Raw genomic sequence first — 24,850 nt, 5'->3', positions numbered from 1 at the left:
AAAATTGGAATGTCGATTTGCTGATGTCCGGTCACTTGGCATGTTATAATAAACTTAACCCACACCTGTTACAGCAAAGTGTAAATGGCTGCACTACAGAAAACCATCATTTTCAGGTCAAAATATAGAGACAACAAGCTTGATAGAGAATTTTATTATTTAAGGATATGCATTTACATGCACATTATGAAGCAAATAAGTTGGGAATATATACTTTTTCAAATAGCATAAGCTTCTTTTGACCAAGTTAGAAAATAGACCTGGCACTAGTCTTCAAATAATAATATAAAACTCACAGGAATTTAACAGGCATTTTTAACAGAAGGAACATAAACAGGGTGGGAATATCCTGCAGTTGGAGGCTTTTGAGGTGCACAAAAACTTTTTAGTTGACACCACAGTTTCTCTGATGACTAACTCTTTACTCCCAGACGGCTCATGCTGAATTTGGCTGGTTGACATCCCAGCAGAGCAATCTGTGGTCAGGCTGATTCACAACAGCTGCTAAACACAACATCTGATACTCAAAATGCTGATCGCTTTGGATAAAGACGGTTTTATTGCCAACAGGAGCTGACCGACAACACAGGTAAACTGACTTTGGCTACTTTAGGGAAATGTTTTTAAAATATAATTCCTAAAAATGACTTAAACCCCTCCAAAAAACCCATTTTAGTCTTGAGATTTAAAGTACTGCCGCCAAATCAGGATTAATCCAATGTTGTATTGTCATGGCTTTTCTGATCTGCAGACGCCATTTTTCGACCTTATGGACTGAACTATTAAAGTAGATTTCTACAAGGAAATCATTCAGGTACCTCAAACTACATTAATGGTTCTGTCAAGTGTAGTCTAAATTGTAGTGGCCTGAGAGCAGTCTTTGGTAGGCTAAACAAGCTAGTGTGAAAGCTAGCATTAGCACTCAGGGGAGGGTGAGTATTTAGCAACAGGTTTCATGTGTTTTATGAGGCAAATATAATAAATTCTGATTTTTATGTTATCATTTGAAGACATACAGAATGAGGAAATTAAAATAAAAACACTATAAAGGATTTTTCCCCAAAAGGCACTGTGGGTCCAACAAATATAAAATTATTTGCATTAATTGTTTGCAAGGATTTAAGAAAACTTAAAACACATTGTAGTTAAAATACACCCAAAGCTCTGAATCAAAAATTATATTTTGTGGAAATTACGGAGGGGGAATCCAAAATGTAACCCTATTATCATTATACATTCACTACTGAATCACTGAAAATCACTGAAGGATGTGTGTGCTCAAATACACAAGAGGAGTATATCAGAGCCTTTTTTTGCTGATTTTGTTCAACCACAAACAAACTATTTTCTACCAGTGCAGACGGGCTTGTGAAGATTAATTAATTCAAGATGGCAGCTGTCTTAAATGCACAATATTTAAAAAAGGAATAAGGGCTATGGTTTGAGTCGCTGTCAACACATTACCCACCCGATTATACTAAAAACATGGACCCAACACAGGGCTTCAACATTAAAACCAACTTTCCCAAAATGGAAAATAAAAATAAGTAAAAACAAAGCACAAAAACAAAACAAAACACGGGAGTCACATTTTAAACAAACTTATAGATGATTATGGAAAAATATAATTTGCTACAGTATGGACTGGTCCCTCTTAGGTTCAACAATCCTTTAGCTGTGGTGTTTCTCATGCCATTTTAAGAAGTCACAGAATTAAGTGGTGGCACAGCGGTGGACCACAGTGATGACATATCCATCCCTGATTCATGCAAACCCAGAAGAGAACCAGATTTTTGCAGATGTCAGAAGGAGAATAGGTTCAGGCTTTGAAATAGCAGCTCAACTTACTATTGAAAAGAATCAGACATTTTACTTACGCCTATCCAGCTTCATCAGTTCTGCTTTTTATAAGCATCAGGAATAAGGGTAAGAACTACCTCGAGCTCGGATTCAGAAAATCATTCAGGGCCTTTGCAGATCATCATAATAGCTGGATGGGGCTTCTGCAGTATCTCACCACCCTGATAACATACTTTATACCTGTCCATATACATTCATCTCTACCTACTACAGGCCTCGCTGCTCCCCGCTTCAACAACAGGCTGTAACTTCTGGTTCACATGGGTCTGCTTGTTCTGTCACTGAACAACAGAACCCACCATCTTCTCTGACTTTACTGTGCTCCTGTTTACTTTATTCACAAATCTCTCTCCAACTTGAACCTCGACCCTCTCTGTAACTGTATAGACTGACATTCACATAATATTCCTGCCTCCACAGCAGATAAAAATATAATTAAACTTAAACTTGACCACCAGCTTCCCAAGATGTATGAGGGGGGGCTTCACTCAAGAGTGAAATTAGGTGATAAGGCTAAGTGATCTAGCAGTGGTAACACCCAGAAAACAGGAGAGTTTCATTTAGATGTCTGTTTGTATACAGCGATTCCCTGTTGGGCTTACAGGCTGTGCGGCAGTGTTTTTGGTGGTCTCTTTTATTTTCTCGCCTTTCTCCGTGTCTACGAGGTCGCCTCCACTCTCCTCGTTGATGTATAGAAACGTCCCACTGCTGCCCTCTTTTGGCGAAGCAGGTGGAGATGACGATAGTAGGCGGTGGGTGAAGGCTGCGTGGCTACTCTGAGGTGGATAATGCTCCAGGCGGTCGTTCTCCACCTCGGGCATGGGTGCAATGGTGACATCGCTGAAGGTGGCGGCGGAATGATGGGGGTGGGGGTCCACTGGTGCAGAGCAGGATGGATAAGCTGGTCGAGAGGTTTCAGGGTCTGAGCAGCTCAGCTCTGAGGAGAAGTGGCTACAGTGTGAGTCGGCCACTGAGGGCAGGCTGCCGCTCAGAGATGGTGAATCAAACTCAGAGGAGTTAGTGCTGCGCTGCTCCAGGAGCTGAGCATCCATATCGCCCCGTGTCTCGTTAATTTTTGTTTCTCCTTTGCTGCTGCTGCAGCTGCTGGCTCTTTTCCAAAGCTTTCCTTTGCTCTTCTTGCCCCCTGAAGTGGAGGATTCCTTTGACCAGGGGGACGAGGGGCAGCAGTGGTTGTCGTGCTGCGCACAGCAGCAGGTGGAGGAGCATGTACCACCACTAGCACCTTTAAGGCCGCCAGTGCTACTGCTACAGCTGGCTTCATCCAGGCTGCTGCTGGCGCTGTAGTGTCTCACCTTCTCCTGTTTGGACTCCATGTCTGCCTGAACTTCCAGACTATTGTCCCTGCAAAACAAAATCTCAGTAAATAACAAAAACAGTAAAAGAAAAAAAAAACATCTTTAGCATCTATCATGCATATTCACTTGCATGTTTATTGAGAATCAACTACTCTTACTTTTGACTACAGAGCAAACAATAAATAACTCAAGTATCCAAATGACAAATTATTACAACAAATTAGTTTTTATGTGCTTCCAGCATTATTGTCTACTATAGCAGAGAGCATGCAGTACAGTAAATACTGATAAAAACACGACTTTCCTTCAAACAATTTGACCACAGGGCGTCTGGCAAAAGGTACGAGAAAAACTAGGGCATGTTTTTTTTTTTTTTTTTTAAAGAAATGTTCTGTTGCAACAAGGAGGATGAGTATGCTCAGACTACTGACCTTTCCAGAGGCATATAGGCATTGAGGATGGATCCTGCCATGGCTTTTGTGCTGGCGTTGTCACTGATTGTCCCGAGACTGACAGTGGCTGACTCTCCACTCAGACTGCAGCGTTCCTTCTGGACATCAGCCTGCACTTCCATCCTGGATACAACAATTGACACAAAATACAAAATAACTAACATCTCGATGAGTCGCTGCATGTTTGCTTTATCCAGCATAGAAGAACACAATGGCAGACACTAAGATGTTTTTTTTCCAAAGACAATACCATGAAATGTATCCATTAAGGCTTATTGAATATTAATATCTCAAAATAATCAACATGCACCATCACTTTTTTCCTCGTAAATAAAAATGTATATATGAAGTGTGCAAATTAAGAAACACACCTGCATGAAATGTGCACTCTTTGCTGGTCAAATAGTATAATAATAATAATAATAATAATAATAATAATAAAATATTAATGGCCGTGTTTATGCTTCATTCAGTACCATTCTTTGGCCACAATTTTCTCAAAAAACAAAACAAAACCCCCCAAAAAACAAACATTTATAGCAATGGAGAGATCATCCAGGTCCAGTCTATTACCTGTTGTAGCAGCTGCCAGAGAGGCTGCCAGTGATGCTGGTCCCAGCGAGGGCTGTGGTGCTGGCATTGTCGCTCATGTTGTCCCGCTGAGTGGAGCTCATGCCGCAGCGCTCCATGTGGCTCCCACTGACGCTGAGGCTCAGGCCCGTCAGGCCGCCGACACTAGCACCATCTCCAAGGCTGGGATTGTTGAGCCGAGTCTCTGCCACCGAGGTTGTGTCTAAGGAGAAACAAGAAATGTCATTTTCTCAATTTACAGAAGGTTTAATGGACAAAGAAGAGCTAGGCATATCATTTCTTTGAACTATTTAGTTTGGAGAAACCAAAAAAAAAAAAAAGGAGGGGCGATTGTGAAAGAAAAAAATAGGTTAAAAGGATGAGGAGGGAAATACAGATTGAGCCATGAAGAAGAACTTGGGCAGGCGACCCCAGATAACAAGAGCAAACAAAAGAGAAATTGAGGTCAGGACCCTAAGTTTATTCAATACCAAGTTTAATCAGTGACTTTTATAGGCTTTAAATTCATCCTGGAACAACAGATTGATGAATTCTTAGGTGTGAATACTTGTCACCAAGTCGCAACTTTTGTTCCTGGAAAGGTCAAAGTCCCTGCTGCCATTTGGATTCATAATTATCATTCACAGTGTTGACAGAAGCTGTGAGAAATACAATCCCGTCTCCATAAACACCTCCTGGGAGAGCAAGATGAGCTCGACCTCACGCGGCCGTCAGTTCGACAGTAACAAACACGCACTGACAGGAAAAACCACTGACACTGTGCCAGTCATTTCACACCATCACACCTCAAACACTTATTTCTTATTAACTGTTTTGGCACTTCATGGGCTATGAATAATCTAGATGCACACACAAAGGCACTGACAAATATAGGTGTACTTATGCAAGCCAAATGTACCAGTACACACATCTACCACAACCCCTTGTGTTATGGTCACTAAAAAGCTGCTGCTTTCCAAATATTCAGGTACTGTGCTGATTGTGCCAATAATAATAATGACCCATTATTCAGTCTACAGCAAATGTATGACAGGAGAATAAATGTTATGTATATGTTATATATAAGCAAATTTGGGTCATTCTGACAAGAATAACTTGTGAATAAGCTTACGATGCACTGAGTGACAAAAGCTAATAAGAATGCAAAAGTGGTAGAAAGCAAAGCAGCACGAGACTGGAACACGAGCAGCAAAAGTTCAAAATGAGATAGAAATGCAACAGGTTTATTGATATTCCTGTGTTTTGTCTTTTAATCTGACATGTTTCATGGTGTGTTGAGCTTCTTTGGAAGATGGCTGGATGTACTCTGGGTTTTATGTTGTGCTGTCACTTGATGTACATTGTTTCATGTGCGTTTGTGTGGTGGGTTTTACATATTTTTATTCATGATTTATGTATTTTTAGTCTGTTCTGTGTTTCACCTGACTGCAGGAGAAATTTCCACTTGGGGACAATAAAATGAAGTTAAGTTGAAGCTTAAGTGTATATTGTACTTCTGCCTCTTGTTGTATATTCTGAATACTCCTGGGATCACGTAGGAGATCAGTGGCATTGCTTTCCTGTGTTGTTCATCCTTCTTTCCATCTGTTAGAGACACTCACCTGTGGCTGCTGCCCCGCTGCCTATGTTGTCATTTTCGTCATCAAACTCGATTCGCACCCCTTTACCATTGCCAGTAGACACTCCACAGCCTCCGCCCCGGCACAGTGAGATCGGGACGACTCCGTAGACGTAAGCCAGCATGATGGGGACACCGATGCCTGCGCAACACAATGTAAACACACACTTAACACAGTGGAAGTTTTATCGAGGTTCAGTGGCAAACTGCAAATATATAGCATATTCCTTACGAAACAGTGTAAAAAAAAAAATCCCAGCATATCCACTTTTTTTAGACAGTTCAAAGCAAGAAAGACAAGAATGGCTTGTGACAAATGTTTTGGACCAATTTCCAAACCCCGGTTGATGCTTTTATACGGTACTCATTTTATACTTGCGACCCACCAAAGGAAACCCTTTTAAATAATTGAAATGAGAAACAGATGGTGAAGGAGAGAAAGTCCAGAGGGAAAAAGAGAGAAAAACCCTTCTTTCTTACCAACAGTGACAGCTGCAACCACAGGCGACACGATCACCGACAACGTCACACCACCAGCTATTACCAAGTTCCTCTTGTGTTTAGAGATGTCCTTGCCCTCATAGCGATTATGGATCTGAGGATTCACATAATTGATAATTACCTTATAAAACTCTCTGGAACTACAGCTGTACCACTGCTAGCTGTCTTTTGTCTCACTCTATGCTTTCCATCTATCAGAATAAACTGTTGGTTTTGACCACTATTGTTCCACATAATTTGTCAGCTGTCTGGCGTGAGCTCTCACCTTTCTGCCCACATAAACTGGGATGCCAATGATCATTGCAGGGATGGCAATACCAGCTATGAGGGCGATGCCCACGGGTGCGCCCACCAACGTGCCGAGCTGCCAGAGGATCTTCTTCTTTCTGCTCCAGGGCTTCTTCCCCCAGAAGGTGCAGCCTGACGGACTGAGAGGATTGGAGGGAGAGAGGAAATGAGTTCTCAGTGTGTGTATCATGGTTACCATAACTACTAAAACTAGGGCTACAACATGAGTAAAGAGCTAAGTACTCATGTAAAAGAATGACTGAAAAACCCCCCAGTTGAAACAATGATCTTTTCTTCTGAAAATAACTTAATTTAAATATAATCATACAATTTCAGTTCATTGACTATTTCCAGACTATCAGTGCACAGAAGAAACAATCAACTACTAAACATGCATCACAAATCAACAATGAATACTCACACATACTCAGATTTTGGTTAAGGTAAAGAATGAACTTTCACGCTCAAACAAAACTGAAATTCAATGCACTGTGCACTAGAGTTATGGTTCGATTCTGGCTGGGGACCTTTCTTGCACCCCTCTCTCCCCATGTTTCCTGTCTCTCTACACTGTTAGCTCTCAAACAAAGGCAAAATTAAAAAAAAAAAAAAAAGCAGGAAAGAAACAACTGTAGAAACTGCTGAGTGCAGATGACCAGTTTTTTTATCTGCTGTACGTTTGTCTCACCTTAAATAGTGCAGGTCAGAGATCTCCTTCATGCAGAGCCAGCAAAACTCGCAGCCACAGACAGCACAGGTCATGTGATTACAGCTCCCATCATTCATCTTGATGATGTAGGCAGCACAACGAGGGCATGGCTTGATATCATCACCTACTGAGGGCAGGTTGATTGAGAGAAAGCAAGAGAGGCATTTTGCATGCAGTATTTTTGGTGAATATTTATAGTGCGTATACTGTTAATTCATCTGTGCACGAGTATGAGTGCTTAAGGTACAGACGTGTGTGAGGTATTTATTTGTATGTTACCTGCGGCTCCGCTCTCTTGGCTGTAGCTGAGGGAGGAGGATCTGAAATTCCTCAGCCGGAGAGTTTGGGCCCTTTGTTGCCGTGCTGTGTCACATGTCTGGTTGGGATGCCACAGCTGTTTGCAGTGGTAGCAGAACTCTGTCCCACAGCCCTCACGCCCACAGGTGATCTTTGGGCAGCTGGCACAGCCAAACGCAATGACTGCGTAACTGAGAGAGAAAAAAAAAATTCAGCCAAAATGGTGGTTAGTATTTGCTTTTAGGAGAGCATGGATGTAGTAGTTTAGCACAACACTAGGGGTCAGCAGGGCTAAAAAGACAAGTGTAGGGGCAGAGCAGGAGAATAAAACTAGGGTGGGTAAAACCAAGAAGCCACTTCTATAAAATCCAATACACTTTCACAATATACACTGCTGCTATTTACATCTTCAGAAATCCAACACTTTCAGACGTGTTTGTTACATAAACACAGGAAATTAGCTGGCTTTCCATAATGATTTCACCAGTGAGCTCTGTTATAAATACAATACAAATGGTTTTTATTATTTGTGAATGATGGGAGCAACTGTTTCCCCTTGCTTGCTGACTCACACACCTACTTGCGTCCCTGTGGTATGGATAAGACATTAATAATTATTTTCTTGAAAGGAACACCTCAGTTAAGGAGTGCAGAGCACCTGGTCTATTAATAAAGTAAGTACATGTATGAGAGCCGCAGTTAAATCCTGAGATTGTTGCTGCCATTCAGCATCCCGTATTATGGTTATCATGGGAACATTAGAAACAGACGATATGGAAAAACAAACACTCTGACGTATAAACTGGACATTGTGTAACAGCTGAATATCACTGTGTGCAAAAGCATAAAGGTCCAGTGTAAATGATTAAAATAAGAGTCTGCAGCTTGCATGAAAACCTCAAACCTGATCAACTCTGACACACTGTGAACCTGCAGCATAATATCTTTATTTAGGAATGTAATTCTGTGAAGCAAAGCCTGCAGCACAACAAAGCTGCTTATTAAGTTCAGCACAAATTCCCTAAAAAATAATTTTATATTTATATTATTAAGCTCAGTAAGCGGTTGTGGCATCAGCTGATATACACACCAGCGCTGTTTGTTGATTATACACAGCTGTTAACTTAGTCAAGATCTTGGTTAAAATTAGATAAGTATTTAATCCAATAGACATGCTAACATTAGCTGATACCAGAGAAGCAACAGTGGCGACAGTTGTGAAGAAAGTGGTAGTTATGTAAAAGAAGTCTTTTACTCAAAGTCAGCAGTAAGCAGAGGAGAAATAACATTTCGTGTTAGTAAAGGTGAATTAGAATTCCTTTATTTCTGGCTAAAAATAAACAAGAGTAATTCTGGTGAAGCAAACCATAGCCCTTGTACTATGCATTATTTTTTTATAAACACAGACATCTAATAATAACTAAATTACTTAGAAATTCTTGAGAGTAAAGTTGCAACGATTTGTCGATTAATCGGCCACCATTTTGATAATCAATTAAAAGTCAAAATGCCAAACGTTTGATGGGGCTTCCCAAATGAGAGAGTTTTCTGCTTTTCCTTGTTTTGCATTATAGTAAATTGAATAGATTTGGGCTTGGACTGTGTAGACATCACCTTGGGCACTGACGAGTGTGGAAGATAGAAAAAGGGGATGAAATGGACAGAAAAAGAAAAAGAAACTTTAGGCAATCTAGCTTACAGTAGAGCAGGGAGATGAGGTTTATTAAAAGCCTTTCTTTGCATGATTACAGTTAAAAACTGATTTTACCCTCACACGGTTATTAAAAAGATAAAAGTTAAAAATGAGAGTAGTGATGGACTATGATCATAGATACTGTAGAATTTCCATAATATTTTAAATATTTTATAGTGGTTTTCTGTGCTATGGTGTCACATGAAGGAAACAAAAACAAATGTACCAATAAATGACATCATGACATCATATTACAATGTTTTTTTAAATGTTTCCCCAGAAACTGACACACTTTGCAGTAGTAGTAGTGTGTGTCGGTGCACCATATACCTACAGAGCATTCAGTCTAGACAGTTTCCAGACAGTCTCCACTAACACCTCAGTGAGGCAAACTGATGGCAAATGGTGTAAAAGTCATAAAGAGGATGGGAGAACTTCCAAATGGACCTTTTGGTATTATTACTATCCTGTGTTTTCCCACATCCATTTCAACGTATAATCATAATCTATCAGTGAGACATCTACATTCCTGTTTAGACTCATGTTTTTATACTGATAACTAGTGGTCCCCTTTTAAAACACAACTTCATTTGCACAAAGTACAAAAACAGAGCTGATCAAGGTTTAGACATACCAACCCCAAACCACAACAAGTGTGTTGAACTATGTATGACACCACTGTAAAGCCAAGACTCTACTTCGCATAAGGATGAATGATTTATCTCTTTTTACGTCAATGTTCATGTAGAGGATTCTTAACTTTGACGAACCTAACTGCTGAGCTGACCAACACAGCTTAATAACTAAGCGAGCGTAATTATACAACAATGAAGAGCGACAGCATTAAACAGTGGAGAGTGTGACAGTGAGCCAGAGCTTAACTGATTAGATGACGAGAGCAAGAAGAGCTGAAAAAAGCTCATGAAAGAGCCATTATTCCAACAGACAGGGTCTGCAGTGTTGATGCAACAAAGCCAAGAGAGAGAGTGAAGGGTGAAGCCTTTACTGAATATGATAACTGAATATGATAACTGAATGCAGGGAATTTGGGCTAGTAAGTGCTTTAAAACTACGTAAACCACTATGCATGAATAGTTTTCTTTAAAACACTCCTGCCAGCATCTGCATCAGCAAAAAAAACATTAAAAAACAGACTGTCGCAAATGCAGATGAGCAGTTTTGATTATGCTGTGTGCACGGCGGTAGTCATGGCCTAAAGGTGCATTAAACAACAGGTAAAGCAGGGTGACCTGGTGAGCACGGAGAGCATAATGTTAGCCTCCGTTCAGGCCCATGTGAGCAAACTGTTGAGTCCATACCAGCTCCAAACATACAAGACCCTGACCTACACTGTCACTTCCTTGTGAAAGAGGGAAACCAGAAAAATAGTTTGGGAGAATCAACAGAGTTTCAATAACATCTTGTTTTGAGCAGTGGCTGAAGGAATGGACTGGGTCTGAGTCCCTTTTTACTGTTTAATATGCTCCTATATTTAGGGATGTATATATATTGATGTCCCTCTACAGTGTATGACCATTATGTGGTTAGAAAAGTGACAGGTACAGTCTGATAACAATAGGCATCACCATCACTTGCTGTTCACATCACGACTCATCAGGCTGACAAAATAAATAGGTCTATTACTGCTATGAGATATTTATAACTCAGGCATCAACACAGAAGCTGGGGTGAACTTCAAAAGGCCAGATTACAGCCTTGAAGTTTCCTTGATGTAGCTCCTTACTATGTTATTTTGGGACTCATGTTTTTTTCTATCAGGTGTACAAAACATCAAGCACATCTCAGGTAACCGAAATAGAGATTTTAAAATATTAAATAAAAGTTGTAGTCTATGTGGAAATAATCTTACATACTTGAAACTTTTATGGCTAACTGACTAAATTAGACCCTGTAAATCTGAGTATGCTTTGTTGCCATAAATGTTAAGTGGATAACACTTAATATGAAAAATATTTTAAATTTGTTCCCACCCTTGAGTTACACCTGACTGCGCAATCTTCATAGTCTTTTAGATAATCTTCATTTGTCTAAAAGACTAAAACCCTTTTTAAACCATCATGTCACCCAAATCAAATAAGCTCTGACCTCGATTCAGCTGGTGAGTCATAATTTATGTAAAGAGTATGTTGTCCTAATATGTTATTCCTATATAAAGCTCTCGTTCTTACCCACAGTCAGGGGCAGGGCACCAGCGGCAGTCAGGTTCAGACACCAGCCACCTCCTCAGCATGAACTCCTCGTACTTCTCCATGAGGGCTCGGTCCCCCAGGATAATCTGGATGTCATGGGGATTGAAGCGCTCTGAGCACTCAGGGCAGCAGATGTTGACACGAGACTCCGAAATCTCAATGCGCAGGTACTGTCGCAAGCAGTCTGCACAGGAGCGGTGGTGACAGGTCATGATGTCTGGGAAGTGCTCGCGTGCATGGCGCAGTAGGCACAGAGGGCACTCCAGCAGCTCTGATAAAGAACCCGACACTGATGAAGTCGATGCTGCGCCCAGTGCAGAATGGTCAGAAGTTTTATCATGGAAAGTCTCTGCCTGGACACTTTCGGTGCTGACAATGGAGTCCACTCCAGCCTGCAGAGGCCTGGACTTGCGCTTGGGGTCGCGGTCAGGCCGACGTCGTCGACTGAAGAGTGAGTGGAGGGACAGGCGGCGCTTCTTGGGGGTCTTTCTAATTGAAGGGAGGCTAACAGAAGAGGCAGCAGAGTGAAGGTCTCGCTCAGAGCCTGTGCTGCCATGATGCTGCTGGTGCAGGCTGCTCATCACGCCAGAAGGGGTGCCGCTGGTGCTACGACCAGAAATCACCACATCAGGAAAGGAGAAGAGGGACGGGGAGAGGGAGGAAGATGGAGAGAGGGACTGGGATTTAAGGGACAGGATGGTCAATGGAGGGGGCTGAGCCACTGTTAGCTAGGACATAGTGGCTGGAGGCTGGTATAGGAGGTCTGGAAGTCTGTGGTGTGGTTTGTCCCTGGTTTAAATCACAGTGATGAGATATAGATGTTCAGATGTAGGACACCAGCCTGAGAGATAGAAAAGAAAACAGAAAATCAGGTACAGAACCAAAGCTGACTGCATTAACTTTTAAATGTTCGACGGCAAAAACAGAAGCATTTGGAAGCGCAATGTAGTGGTGTGTTTCTCAGGATGCATAACAATCAACTGGAGATATGACATTAAAAATTGTGACAAAATCAAGACAAGACAACTATCATTGAGGTATTTCACTAATCTCTGTGTTAAGGAAAGACCATCCCTTTGATAATTAGGAGTTTTCTGGCATGCTTCAGGCATTTTTTCAGGCGTGTCTTCTGTGTATGTGTGTTTGTGCACATGAGACTGCTTACATAAAAAGACTGCAGGCTTTCCCTAGAGTCCATATTAGTCATGTGTAGACAAAACAAGACAAAATCCTGTGTTTTTCCCATCTTAGATCTCAGATGTAGCCACAGCTGTGTCAATGTGCCTCTAGAGCAGCCACATGCTCTTATTTGACACAATATGAACAACTAAAGCATAACTCATCTGCGAGAGCAGTGTTTAAATGCACTTGTAGTGGATTTGAAGGGCAGCTGTTTGAAGGTGATGCTACACAGAACAAGACAAGTATAAGCAGTTAAAAGTTATTCTGTCCTGCTGACTATACACTAACACAAATGACATACTAGAGACCTTCAAGTAATGACAAGCACATTTTGTGCTAAAAAAAACCCCAACACAGTTTGTGGGTGTGGTGCTATGCAGGCTTCCACAGAGTTGACAGATCCCAACTCAGTTAATGAATTTACATGTTTTGGACAAACATCTCTGCCTTGGACTGATTCCCAAAGAGACCAACTAGTGGAAGGAGTAGAATAAAATGAGTACTAATATGTCACTATTTGCATTTCAGCAAGGGATCCTTCAACATTGGCACCTGATTCTGTGCTGCATCCCCCTTTCAGCAACAATAACACCCAGATTCCAGTTACAGCCAACATAAAAAATGCTGGACAAATGACAGCTTTAACTGGTCAGAGACTCAGTTGGGAATTAAGGTGACTTAATTCAAGGTGACTGGTGAACTCGACAGATCTTTAAGACAAATAACCATGGCCAAATCAGACTATGATATGGCTTTAAAATCATGTGGCTTGTTCTCAACTTAAGTGAAGAAACTGCATGTTTTATTTATGTTCTCAAATTTGTCCAACTCGTCTCTCATTTGGAATAGAACAAAACACAGCACTGCAGACAAACGACTGACATCAGCAAGAAGTGCTGCAGCTAGGGGCTATGCAATGTTATTAAAAACACTTAAATCTCCTTGGAATAAACACGTTGGTTTATTAGTTCATTTCAACACAATGTTACCGCTATTCCAACAAACACATTTTGTGCCCTGGTTAAGAGAGTTTATTTTAATTTCTCACAAGGTTTAAACCACAGGAATTTGAACTAGGGCTGTCCCCAAATCAGGATTCTCAAAGTCGACACTTCAAACCGACAAAACTACAAATATGAGAAATATTTCACGCCCCTGTGCAGTTCAGTGCACCTGCAGAGCAGCCGCCCCACACTCCTAAATCAGCCTATATTACTCTCATGCTTTACCTGTAAGACTCACGTTTTAATGCCTTTGTTCATCGTCTGTGATGTGAAACCATCAGATTTCCACACAGTCAGAAAGTGTGCATCCTTGTCATAGTTCAGTTATTAAATCCTAGCGCACCACAGAGCGTCACTCCTGCCGGGCTGCTGACAGCTCTGTCAGTCGAAGACTCAGTCACACAGGACGGCAGTAGTGGAGGTTGTACCAGCATCTGGTTCAAAAGTAGTTTAGCTGACTTCACTGACAGTCAGCACTGGAGCTGCCAACAGACACGAGTCACACTGTACTGCTTCTTGTGGTCCGGCGTCATGCTGCCCTCTGTTTCCATTACCCTTCTCTACTTCCATCAGTTAGCTTTGTGGTTTGGTCATTTTGAGACATGACTCGGTTTGTAAAGTTTACCATGCCATGATGATGCTACTGCATAGCTTTGTGTTCAGTGACGCAGCTAAAAAATAAAAAGTGCAATCGACTCGGGGTCTACTCGACTGGTGACTCGAGTAATCGACTTTTAGGGGGCAGCCCCAACTTGAACAACTTTCTGTATCTGTGTGACACTTTGAGACTTTGCCTTTACTGGTCCTGACATGTCCTCAAAACTATAGTTGCAGATTCAACTTCTAAAGCATAATACCAAATGGGCAAAATGGAGGACACAGAATGATTTCCCTTGCTTCAGTATGCACTTGTGTTTGTGTGTGTGTGTCATTAGGGACTAATTTCAGGGAAATTCCAGTGAGAGCCAAAAAGGTGACTAATTAACAAGCCCACTGCAAATCTCAACTGGGACAGCAAGCCTGCAAGTGCAAACACTCACCCTAATAACCTTGAAACCTTGGTCTGACTGGCTGCAGTTTTTCTTCCCTCATGATGACATGCAGGCAGAAGTTAAGTTTTACTAAAGCTACTTTAGTATTAGAGGAGAGTTTTAAAAGACTGAAGCAAGATTCAGTCTGGTGCCTAGACTGCACGTGTCTCCTTCCTCCTTCATATCAACCAAATATTATAAGATGAATTAATTCTGAATGAACAACTAGCACTGAAGGTTGTCTGGGATGTGTGCCCAACCTCCAACCTGGATTGGACTGGTGTTGTGTAGTGTAAACGTAAATTAAATCTAAAGCTCCTAAACACAGTAGATTTTTCCAAACAACTCTGACAAGGTTTCAAAGCTGAGGTACCAATTTGCTACTTCAGATCATCTCAAACTGTATATTAACAGGTGCAAATGTGTGTTTTACCTGTTTAGCAACAGTCAGTTTCCCACACAAAAATGTCAAGTGGAAAGCAGAATGTCACTACAAGTAGCCACTCGATGTGCACTTGAGAGGCTTTTTGATGCCGGGAGTAAACTGCAATCCATCTTCACACACATTTTGAGATATGAGGTCTAAACCTGGCCTACACGCTGCAGGGGAGGTCTCACCATCCACTACCCCACCTTTCTGATCACATTTTGCTAGGAGGGGAATATACTGTGACACAGATGTAAATATGAGATGGAAGATGTATGATGCTTACTGAATGAAGCAACACTTCCAATGTAAACCAGCAGTTATTTCACTGACAAGACTTAGGTCCACGTAGGTATGCAGACTGGACAAAGGGAACTAGCTGTCAGAAAACAATCAACACCTTGAGCCTAAAGATGAACTCTGTGGAAAGGCCTGAACTATTTATGAACTGGTTACATACAGTAAAAGCTGGACAACAAAAGCACATGTAGAAGGCTGAACTGGATAAAATGATTTAGCCCCCTTTGGCTGTTTGATGCTTTGAAAATTCAGATCAAATTACTAATAGCCAGAACTTGCTCATAACGGTTCTTTCCCTTAAGTGTTTACATTAGGTTTACTCCACACACCTTGATCATAATACAACAATAAGAGCACTATAAAATATGGGCAGTGTAAACATCTAGCCCTTTTACCTCTTTAAAGGTCACATTTAGAGTACCAACACTGTGATTGCTTTGATATCAAGGTGATAACAGGGCTGTTAAGACCAAGAGCAAGCGACACTTGAAGTAGCAGAGCCGCTCTTGATTCTCAGACAGCAGCATGTCACAAGAAAAACATAACTGCAGTTTGAGTGGCAGGTGGGACATGATGCTCACAAGACGACATCTGATGGGGGGGATGGTAGAAGAAGCCGCTACTAACATACCGCACAGACACTGTTTGAAGCAATACACACTGGCTTAAAGCAAACACTGTGGGGTTGTAACCCTCACCTCCAAATGGTATTATTTCATAAAAGTATACAAAGTTCTCACGTTAGCGGAGGTGGTCATTAACTCAGAAGGCGGCCCACCTCCATTATAAATGGAAGATTCAATCAAGTATCTCTGAGGTACTATATCAATCATCTAACAGGCAGTAACGCTTGAAATTTAAGTGTTTCACAAATACACTTTGCTGAAAAACAAACTATATAAAACAAACACAGGGTGTGGACGACTAGATGTTTAGCAGCCATATTTAGCTGACTACAAGGTCTAAGTAAATTTAATGAAACCTATATGTTAAACTGTGAACTAAAGATAAATGAGATTTTAAAAAGTCTAAACCATAATTGCACCTCATCAAGCCATTAGCACTGCAGCCAAGTTGTAAAGAATAATGTGTTTTAATTGGTGGTTCTGAAAGTTTAAGAGTCACATTTAAAACCCAAAGCCTGCATAAGACATCTGACATTTAAGCAACACAAAACACCAGCGGGTAACGCGACATGAGATGATGTGAGGTGACGTGAGACAACACATCTGACAGTTTGTTGGAAACAATGATGCCACGGACTCAAAGACAGACCATGCTGAATTTGGAGACATGGCACAATACTGTAGCCTGTAAACCGGTCCAGAATAAAAACTGCAAAACCTTTTGTGAAATAGGAGCTTCACTTTTTCAGGTAATATATGTACACTTGCAAATTTAAAAATACTCAAGTCAATCAAGCAGAATGATCTCTTAATCGCAACTAATGAAAACTTTATTTAGCAGGATATTTCCAGAGCCACCCGTGAGTATCCAGGCGAAAGTGATGTCTTAACACTATAATTCCACATCATCACAAAGCTTGATGATGTATTGGGTCAACCAGCCAAATCACGTGAGCAAGAGGAAACTTTAACAAGACAGACGAGCAATTTCAAGCAACCCGCAAGTCAATGTGAAATTACACTCCCAAGGCGTAATTAAACTGGAAAAGCCTGCTTCGGCACTGTACTGAGAGTGAGTGGGACTTTCCATGTGACTGCGGTCAGTGTGTGTGTGTGTGTGTGTGTGTGTGTGTGTGTGTGCATTTGCACGTACATGTATGTATTCAAGTTCTGTGGCTGAAGGCAATCACATGCAACCGCGGTTCACACACTGGGATGGTGTCCCAGTTCCTGAGACAATCCCGGGGCAGGAAGCCTACTGCGGCAGAATAAATGGTTTGCATCAGCTGATGCTACATCATGATTACCATTTTAATATGATTTAAAGTTGTGGTTTTCTACTGGAGAGACAGGTCACTGCAAGCTTATTGAAATTTTTTGGGAGTTGCACTATAATTTGTGTGTCAAGATGGATGGGAAAAAAATAGAAACAAAATGTGTCATTCGGGGCTGCAGTGGTAATGGTTTTAACAAGTATGGCCCCAGACCACGAAGCAATAACATGTTGGCTCCTGCAGGTTTCCATTGCCTGTAATTTTGCAAAGAGACAATTAGGTGCATAACCAAATTGCAATGGAGCATTTTATGATACAGGTCTGCGAATGCACACTGGCACGTCCAACCCTGTTTCATAAATACGTTTTGTTATTTTTTAAGCTATAAGCAAAGTGTTCTTCTCTTCTACAAAGTGTTTCATCAAGTACGCTAATTTCTGATGAAATTAAAGCCGGACGACAGACTTCCTGATCATGACAATGCATTCAGTTATTATGGAGGAAACAGGAGGAACAGCCCAGAGACTGGATGACAAACTCCATAGAAAAGCTACTTTTTCCACATAGCCTGCCACATTGAGAGGAAATATTTCAGCTTTTTGAATCTGCCACTGCTGTCTACAGCATGAGACATCCCTCCGAAGGAAAAAAGTTATTGTTACACTGGATAGCATTCATCAGGTGTCGGCCAACTTTCTGTCAGCTGGACATTGAAATAACCCTGTAGCTTAATGAATCTCAATTTAGCCTATTATCTGCCAGCCAAAGTATAATAATAATAATAATGTCTGACGTTCAACAGAGAGTGGGGACAGGAGGCACTGGTGAATGCCTCTAAGGCTGCTTTCAGCACTATTTACTAAAACACTATAATGAGGCAACAGCTTCATTTGAATGCGAGTGTCATTAAAACTAAAGATGCAACTAGGGATGCAATGACTAGGTAGTGAAATTCTCTACAGTATAAAAAACCAATTCATCATGTCAAAAAGCAATTTAAAACATGGGGTTGTATTTTTTTTTGCCATTTCTCCATTCAGCACCATGGAGACAGCAAATAAAGATGGCTTGTGTTTGCCCCAGCTACAGAAGGGGAGATGCCATTTGCCTACTACATAGAGGGACATCTATGCCGCCCAGTGGGGTTCTGACAAGGACCATAAAGGAGAAGAGCCACATCATGGATGTATTCTATGGGTCTAAACATTGCTGCCCATTCATTTCAATGACAGCTCTCCCACGTCTGCATACACTTCCTGCTTTCAGGATCGCAGTAGCAAGCAGTAATAAATGAATGGATGAATGGACAGACAGACAGACCTACAAATTAATGTCTGGGATGCTCAGGAAATGCGCCGTTACTTTTACAATGGCTGTGAACAGCAAAGTATTTCTGGGTCTCCGTGCATCACATAAACTACAATCTCGACTGTGGCCTCAACACAAACATTGCCACGCAATGGCCTTGAGCTACAATAGGAGCCACATGTGCAGCTATGGGCCCTTACCACCAGGTTCCTTTAAAAAGGTTCCCTGTGGAGTTTTCTTGTAAACAAACAAAAGTTATGTTTACAGATAGTGTTACTCACCAAAACACACTGCGTGTGTCCTTGAGGTCTAACAAACGTGATCAATGTATTTCCTTGCTCATAAAATCTTTGCAAAGCTGATTTTTATTAAAAGGTTTGAAACCTGCATTGTTTACATCCATTATGTTTCATGCTAGCAGTCTCCTCCTTCCCTGTCTTTGCTGACGCATTACTGCATATCTTGGCAAATTACTGTCACCTGTCGGTCAGTGGAATAGTGTGAAGCCATTGGCAGGAACGTGTATCGTGTCATCCGCATGCATGTGCATGTGTGTCCTTGTGCATATGCATGAGAAACTAAATGGGGACCCGCTCATTAAAAAAACTGCTCCACAGGCAGGTCCAAAGGTCCACGGGGTGCCTTTAACAAGACGGACATTTCCTGACCAAACCCAGACGCACCCTCCATGCTGGCTGGAGTGTTTTAGGCAATGACCCCTCTGACTTCTTCTCGTCCTTTCCCTATGCTAAACGACTTGACAAAAGACATGAGGCTGTTTGTGGATCTGTGCCCCTGCCTCTGCATTAGCACAGAGAATCTCAGCTCCCCTCTAAACCATGCAGGCTAACAGCTATCTTAGTAAAGAAGACATGACATGTTAAATAATGTCTGCTTGCTGCAAGCCTACCAATCTGAACTCCTGCAGGAACTAAAGGGGGAATGCAACACCTGAGGCGTATGTGGTGCCTTATTATGGTGAAGGGAGTTACCAAGACTGCAGATTGTTATGGGTTTTTTTTAAGTCATCACTCAGTACCATCTGTGGCTGAAACCAAATGTTGGATTAAATTCAATTTCACATAGGGACAGAATGGGTGGTATTTGGTGAATCCACTCATCAACCCTCTACATACCATGACAGTCTCCTCACTGTCTGCCCTTTCTGCTTATAAGTCTTTTCCCTCCAAACGGGGGGGGGGTAGCAGCCGACGGGTGGTCCTTCATGGTGCTATCTTGAAGGACAAAAGAGACAGCTATTCACAATTTACCAGCAGTGCCTGGACTCACTGTTTAATCAAAGCCACGGATGCACTGATTTGACTCTTTGAAATCTATTTAGCTGGAAAATATGAGAGATATGTGAGAAATCGTGAATACAAGTCCACATATAGAAAACATAGCAAGTACAGTTGCATAAATCCTAAATTCTTTGGATTCACCCCTAGATTTACAGGACTATCAAGATAACCACAGGCTGTGATCATACTTCTTATTGGTCCCACATAGAAAAACCCCCACAAAGACCAATTGAAACTAGAAAAGCCATCCCTTGCAGTCAACAATTATGTTAACGTGTTTGCTATCTGTCCCTGGGGCACAAATGTTTGCTAGCTCATTCATCAAGCCAAAGGAAAAGTCAAGATAAGCCAATGTTTGTGGATAGGAGGCTTTATTGGAAAAAAGCAAACGTTTGCTTCCATCCACAGCTCGTGGGTCGTGTGTGTCTCTGTCACAGGCTGCTGTATGGCTGTCAGTCAGTGTCACAGTGACACCAGTGAAAGAGGGGTGATGATCACTGGATTATACAAATATGGCTTAAAATAAAATGCTGTGATTGGCTATATGCAAAGAACTTCAAAATGAATAAAAACTGCGTATCTACTGGTAAATACACCGACAGGGGGCTCTTTCATAGGCACAACAAGCATAACACGTGAATTCCTCCCATTTAAATATTGATTTTTTTCTGTCACATAACAGATCTAAAACACTGTTAATGGGTTAATGTAAAAAAAAAAAAAAAAAAAAAAAATTCAACCTAAACTTTCATCATAATGTTGTCCCCTGCACAACTGGCCAGCAAATGTAGGTCAGTTAATCTTAACCCTGTTCAGACTGGAGACTTTTTGTCCTACTTTAGATTTGTTACAAATAAGTGGTGGGGGTGATGATGCAAGTGTTGTGTGTCAATAAATGACAAGAAAAGGTAGCTTGCTTCATCACAGGTTTACTCACATGGAAAAAAATTGTTATGTAAAATGGCTTTAAGACATGGCCTAATCCTTGGTTTAAATTATATGAAATAATGGAATATGCCTTTATATAACCTTACACGTAAATATTTGCTTATAAAGCAAAGAACAATACATTGTTTGAGAACTGTACTGTCTGTCACTAAAATTCGAAACACATCACTTGGATGGGTGGTGAGAAATGCCACTGACATTTCAAGAAACACATGGGACCTAAAATGTTACCAAATTTAAGAGGATAAACAGTTTCATTCAGTTTACATTCAGCAAGTCTGAGACTGAAACTGAAGTTAAACAGTAACAGGCCATTAGGAGAAAGCAAAGCACTTTGATTCACTGACAGAAAACGCCAGTGAGGATGGTTTGGATTAATTTAGCATGCATGCTATAAAAGTCACACAGTACATAAGGAAGGACTTTGCCCAGCAATTGACCTGTTATCTATTCAGTTAAAGTGTTGACTGTGCTTTAAAGTGATGGCAGAAAAACATTGTAGGAGAGCATTTCCATTTACTGAAGCATGCTTGTGTTTAGTAACAAGTCACCAGTGGTGTAGTATTCAGAACTTTTACTTACGTAAAAGTAGCAATACCACAAGTTAAAAATACTCTGTTAGAAGTAAAAGTCCTGCATTACAAACCTTACTTACTAAAAGTACGTATTATCAGCAAAATGCTGTAAGCAGCATTTAAATATTGTAGCTGACTGAGGCAGAGCTAATTGTACTCATTTTATATACTATCAGGTGGCTTAATTTACTGTATAACAAAGCATTATATTTATAAGACTAGTAGGTACAGCTGTCAGATAAATGTAGTGGAGTAAAAAGTACAATATTTACCTCTGAAATAGTAGCATAAAGTTAAAATACTCATACCTTAGAATTGTACTACACACTCAGACAGCTGAACTCGAACTTTACATGAAGATAAGTTACGGTAAAAATGTGAACCAAAAATAATTTAATGCCCAAAATACGGCACCAAATGACCCATGCGTGGACTGCATTAGTAGGGCCAATTATCAGTGTATATAACATATTAAACTTTTTAATTTAAATCTTGACATTATGAAGCATGACTTTACTGTACTGTAACTGTTTTATCTTTAGTATTTCTTGTTAGGAAATTGTATTCTCTTTTTCTTTTAGGATATTTTAAAAATATTCATGTAAATTGTGGCAACTATAGCCGTTTTTAATCTCAATGTTAGGTGGGTTTCTTCTACAAGCCCTTAGGGGTTGTTGTTGTTTTTTAATCCCACCTGTGCATCTTCTTATGTTGTTGTACACTTTTCTCTCTTGTTCTATTTTATTATATGCACAAATAAAGAATAATAACAGAAAACGAAACAAACCAGCCTCTGCTGTAACGTTAGACCAATCAGTCTAAATGGTTTATGAGTTATGAATGTAACATAAATGTAGAGTAGCCAAGAACTGAGTTGTCTGCTCCTGTTCAAGTGATTTATAGTGAGTAAGTTCTGCTATTTCAGCTAAAACACGTCTTTTAGAGCCCTAAACCGTGAGTGCAAACAAGTACCGAAATGACAACATTGAGGATAACGTTATTTCGCATCCAAAAGAAACACACCAACCCACGTATGTTTAATAGAAATGGCTTCTTTTACAAAAAGTGGCAATATTAAAATAACTCACAAGAAAAGGAAAAGGCACCTCATGTGTCAACTGACGCTCGGCACAGGAAGGACCAAATTCTGTTTACACTTTGCACCTGGCTAACCAGTGTTAGCCTGCTAGCTAACGAAATCAGATTTGGCTAGCAGGAAGCTAGCTCCTAACTTTAATCGCCGAAAGAGTTGATGGCTAGCTCAGCTATAGTGTTTGCTCACTCGCTAGACAGTTAAATCGGCAATATGGTTTATCTAACTATTTAACCTTGACGGTCATAAAACTTTATCTGGTGCCAGCAGAGGCTTTTATGCCGACCTGGAGTTTTAACGAGCAGAATTTACAAGCTAACAAAGCTAAAAAAGTGCTAGCTTCTCGTCAGCCTAGAAGAGGAGGAAGTTCTGATCTGTGTGATATTAACCAAACGTTGGCTAGTTCTGGCTGTAAAGATCATTCTTATACACACTCACCGTTAAATTGCCACCGGCCTCCTTTTACTTCACAACAGAAGTGTATGCCGCTGTCTCCATGTCTCAGTCAGCCGTAGTTTTAAAGTGTTGCAGAAAACTTCGCAGGACAGCCAGGGTACATTCCCCGAGTGAGTCTGACTAGTGTTGTCAAGCTACAGAACAAGATAGCTACAAAAACATGCACACTTCCGGTCGGAAGTGCTCTCTTTTCACAATAAAATACATTCATCAGGGTTCAAGAGATGGTAATAACACTGTAATGACACTGTAAAATACTCCATTACTAGTAAAACTAACTCCTTTAAAATTTGATTTCAGTAAAAGTAAAAGGTATTAACAACAAACTATACTTAAAGTAAAAGTAAAAGCATGCAGGCCCCTTTTAAGTGTTATATTACTGTTTACATTATAGTAAAGTTACAGTAGTACTGTATCATTTAATTTATACCAATGATATTTCATAAACTGATCCTATGTTTTGAATTACAATATCTGCAAAGTAAATAGTAGCCTAAGTATAGCTATAAAATAAATGCACAATATTTACAGTACTTGAGTAAATGTACAATAGTTACTCTCCACCACTGGAAATGAAGACTGTGTTTTGAAGGCAAACTGTCAGAAACTAGATAGTTGTGATATGTTTTTAAAATGTTCTAATAGGCATGTGTGAAATAACATACTCTCAAAATCAACACAAACCAACATCGGGCAATTCTACCATTTCTTTTTTACTGTTAATTTCCCATTGAAGCTCAGCAAACTTTCAGAATTGTGTAGTGAAATGAAGCAAAACCACCTGCCATGTACAAGTACTTAAAATAATGTCCTGCAAAATACTGAAAATAAATAAAAACAAAAACACACATTAAACTATTTATATCAGTTTCCCCTTAAGATAATATGATTTGTCTGCTGTGCGCTTTTATTTGCAAGCCACATTGCTCAATCGGAACATTTCTTCCTGATAGCAGCTGTTGACTTGACACGTTGCCCAGCCAGTGATCATCTAGCAGAGGAAATACTGCCTCCCTGTGGTTCACCGGAGAATAGTTTTGTCATGTTATCATTTCCTTGCCATAAGAACACCATAGTTATAGTACATTATATTATATATTATAGTACACATACACACATGCTACATTAAATCCCTGGAGATTCACCAAACTTTATCTGTAAACATTCCTAACTCCAACGCTAATCCTAACCTTAACTCAATCCTGACTGTAACCATAACCAACAACTGAGTCTTAGCCATAAAATGTAATGGTTTACCTTGTGGGGGAGCAGCCATTCGTCCCCAAATGGAGGCGTGTTCCCAACTTGACTAATACAAGATTAGATCATGAGCCAAAAGTGGCCACAGGTACACACACACACACACACACACACACACACACACACACACACACACACACACACACACACACTGCTCTCTGTAGTCTCACACTGCTCGCCTGCTGACTCCTCACAGGTCATTTCTTAACATATGCTTCGAGAAAAGACACACGATAAAGTAAAACTCCATCCTTCAGATTATGATGCTCGTGTGTTTTTAAATGTATGTCAGATTTTCCTCGAGGCTTCTTGATATTTATCAGTAAATAAGTTTATTATAATTATAAGAGAACATTGTGTTCAACTCTGTTTTTCTATCTTGTCTATCAGTTCTCATAGCATACTGCATCTGATGATAAAGACCTCAATGTTCAAAATTCCCCCTGAAATCCCCCCAGAGAAACTTTGAAATCTCATGAGGCTTTTTATCATCTCTGTTTCTTAGTAACCTGGCTAAAAAAAGGAAGTAA

At 40.5% G+C, this 24,850-nt stretch overlaps 1 protein-coding gene across 2 annotated transcripts; it reads right to left on the bottom strand.

Annotated features, from left to right (window-relative positions):
• Positions 1 to 138: 138 nt before the first annotated feature.
• LOC122864126 (E3 ubiquitin-protein ligase RNF19A-like) lies at positions 139 to 23,197 on the bottom strand. 2 transcript variants are annotated; one of them, XM_044171248.1, is made up of 10 exons: positions 23,043 to 23,197; positions 11,515 to 12,376; positions 7,615 to 7,823; positions 7,315 to 7,462; positions 6,604 to 6,766; positions 6,318 to 6,432; positions 5,821 to 5,979; positions 4,202 to 4,421; positions 3,608 to 3,751; positions 139 to 3,222 (listed from the first exon to the last, which is right to left on the bottom strand). In XM_044171248.1, the coding sequence occupies exons 2-10, from the start codon at positions 12,114 to 12,116 to the stop codon at positions 2,421 to 2,423; spliced, it is 2,562 nt and encodes an 853-aa protein (XP_044027183.1). In that variant the 5' UTR covers positions 12,117 to 12,376; positions 23,043 to 23,197; the 3' UTR covers positions 139 to 2,420. The 2 variants fall into 2 exon arrangements, with proteins under 2 accessions (XP_044027183.1, XP_044027184.1); XM_044171249.1 differs by having other exon boundaries at positions 7,315 to 7,459.
• Positions 23,198 to 24,850: the final 1,653 nt, after the last annotated feature.

This window comes from Siniperca chuatsi, linkage group LG17, assembly GCF_020085105.1.
Source record: "Siniperca chuatsi isolate FFG_IHB_CAS linkage group LG17, ASM2008510v1, whole genome shotgun sequence".
In the NCBI taxonomy this organism is placed as follows: Eukaryota; Metazoa; Chordata; class Actinopteri; order Centrarchiformes; family Sinipercidae; genus Siniperca; species Siniperca chuatsi.
Note: the sequence above shows the minus strand (reverse complement) of the source record. Positions and strands in the feature narration are given on the sequence as shown.

Excerpts from the sequence above, each read along its gene's own strand:
- LOC122864126 (XM_044171248.1), bottom strand. The coding sequence starts at position 12,116 with ATGAGCAGCCTGCACCAGCAGCATCATGGCAGCACAGGCTCTGAGCGA. Across the intron at positions 6,767-7,314 it reads TCTGACCTGCACTATTTAAG|TCCGTCAGGCTGCACCTTCT; the intron begins GTGAGACAAACG and ends CAATCCTCTCAG. Across the intron at positions 6,433-6,603 it reads CAGTTTATGTGGGCAGAAAG|ATCCATAATCGCTATGAGGG; the intron begins GTGAGAGCTCAC and ends GTGAATCCTCAG.